General features: G+C 53.4%; 1 protein-coding gene across 1 annotated transcript in view; it reads left to right on the plus strand.

Moving 5' to 3' along the window:
- Positions 1–254: 254 nt before the first annotated feature.
- The window catches only part of LOC105552999 (keratin-associated protein 4-1), a 528-nt gene continuing 213 nt past the window's right edge, over positions 255–569 (plus strand). Inside the window, exon 1 of the mRNA XM_011998886.1 lies at positions 255–519. Coding sequence (XP_011854276.1) covers positions 255–519 — 265 coding nt within the window. The remainder of the gene's footprint in view (positions 520–569) is intronic.

Raw genomic sequence — 569 nt, forward strand, 5'->3', positions numbered from 1 at the left:
AGACTGGATTGGCCAAATCCTAACACAGAGAAAGAATAAAATTGCATTCCACCTTTTATACAGATTTTTTTCCCACAATTAACCAATTTCATAATTGCCTATCTATTAAGATAAACAAAAACAAGGAAATAGCTTTTAAGTGGTGACAGCAGCTCCTCGGCTGAGTATAAAAGTGGACATGGGATAAGGGGACTCCTACATTCGAAAAACTCACAGTCTTGGAAACCTACCCAGAACCTCCACCCTCTGACACCATGGTTAACTCTTGTTGTGGCTCTGCCTGCTCCGAACAGGGCTGTGATCAAGGCCTCTGCCAAGAGACCTGCTGCCGCCCCAGCTGCTGCCAGACCACCTGCTGCCGCCCCAGCTGTGTTGTATCCAGCTGCTGCCGCCCATCCTGCTGTCAGACTACCTGCTGCCAGACCACTTGCTGTCGCCCCAGCTGCTGCCGCCCAGTCTGCTGTCAGACCACCTGCCACCCCAGCTGTGGTGTGTCCAGCTGCTGCCGCCCAGTCTGCTGTCAGACCACCTGCCGCCCCAGCTGTGGTGTGTCCAGCTGCTGCCGCCCA

This window comes from Mandrillus leucophaeus, unplaced genomic scaffold, assembly GCF_000951045.1.
Source record: "Mandrillus leucophaeus isolate KB7577 unplaced genomic scaffold, Mleu.le_1.0 Scaffold58, whole genome shotgun sequence".
NCBI lineage: Eukaryota > Metazoa > Chordata > Mammalia > Primates > Cercopithecidae > Mandrillus > Mandrillus leucophaeus.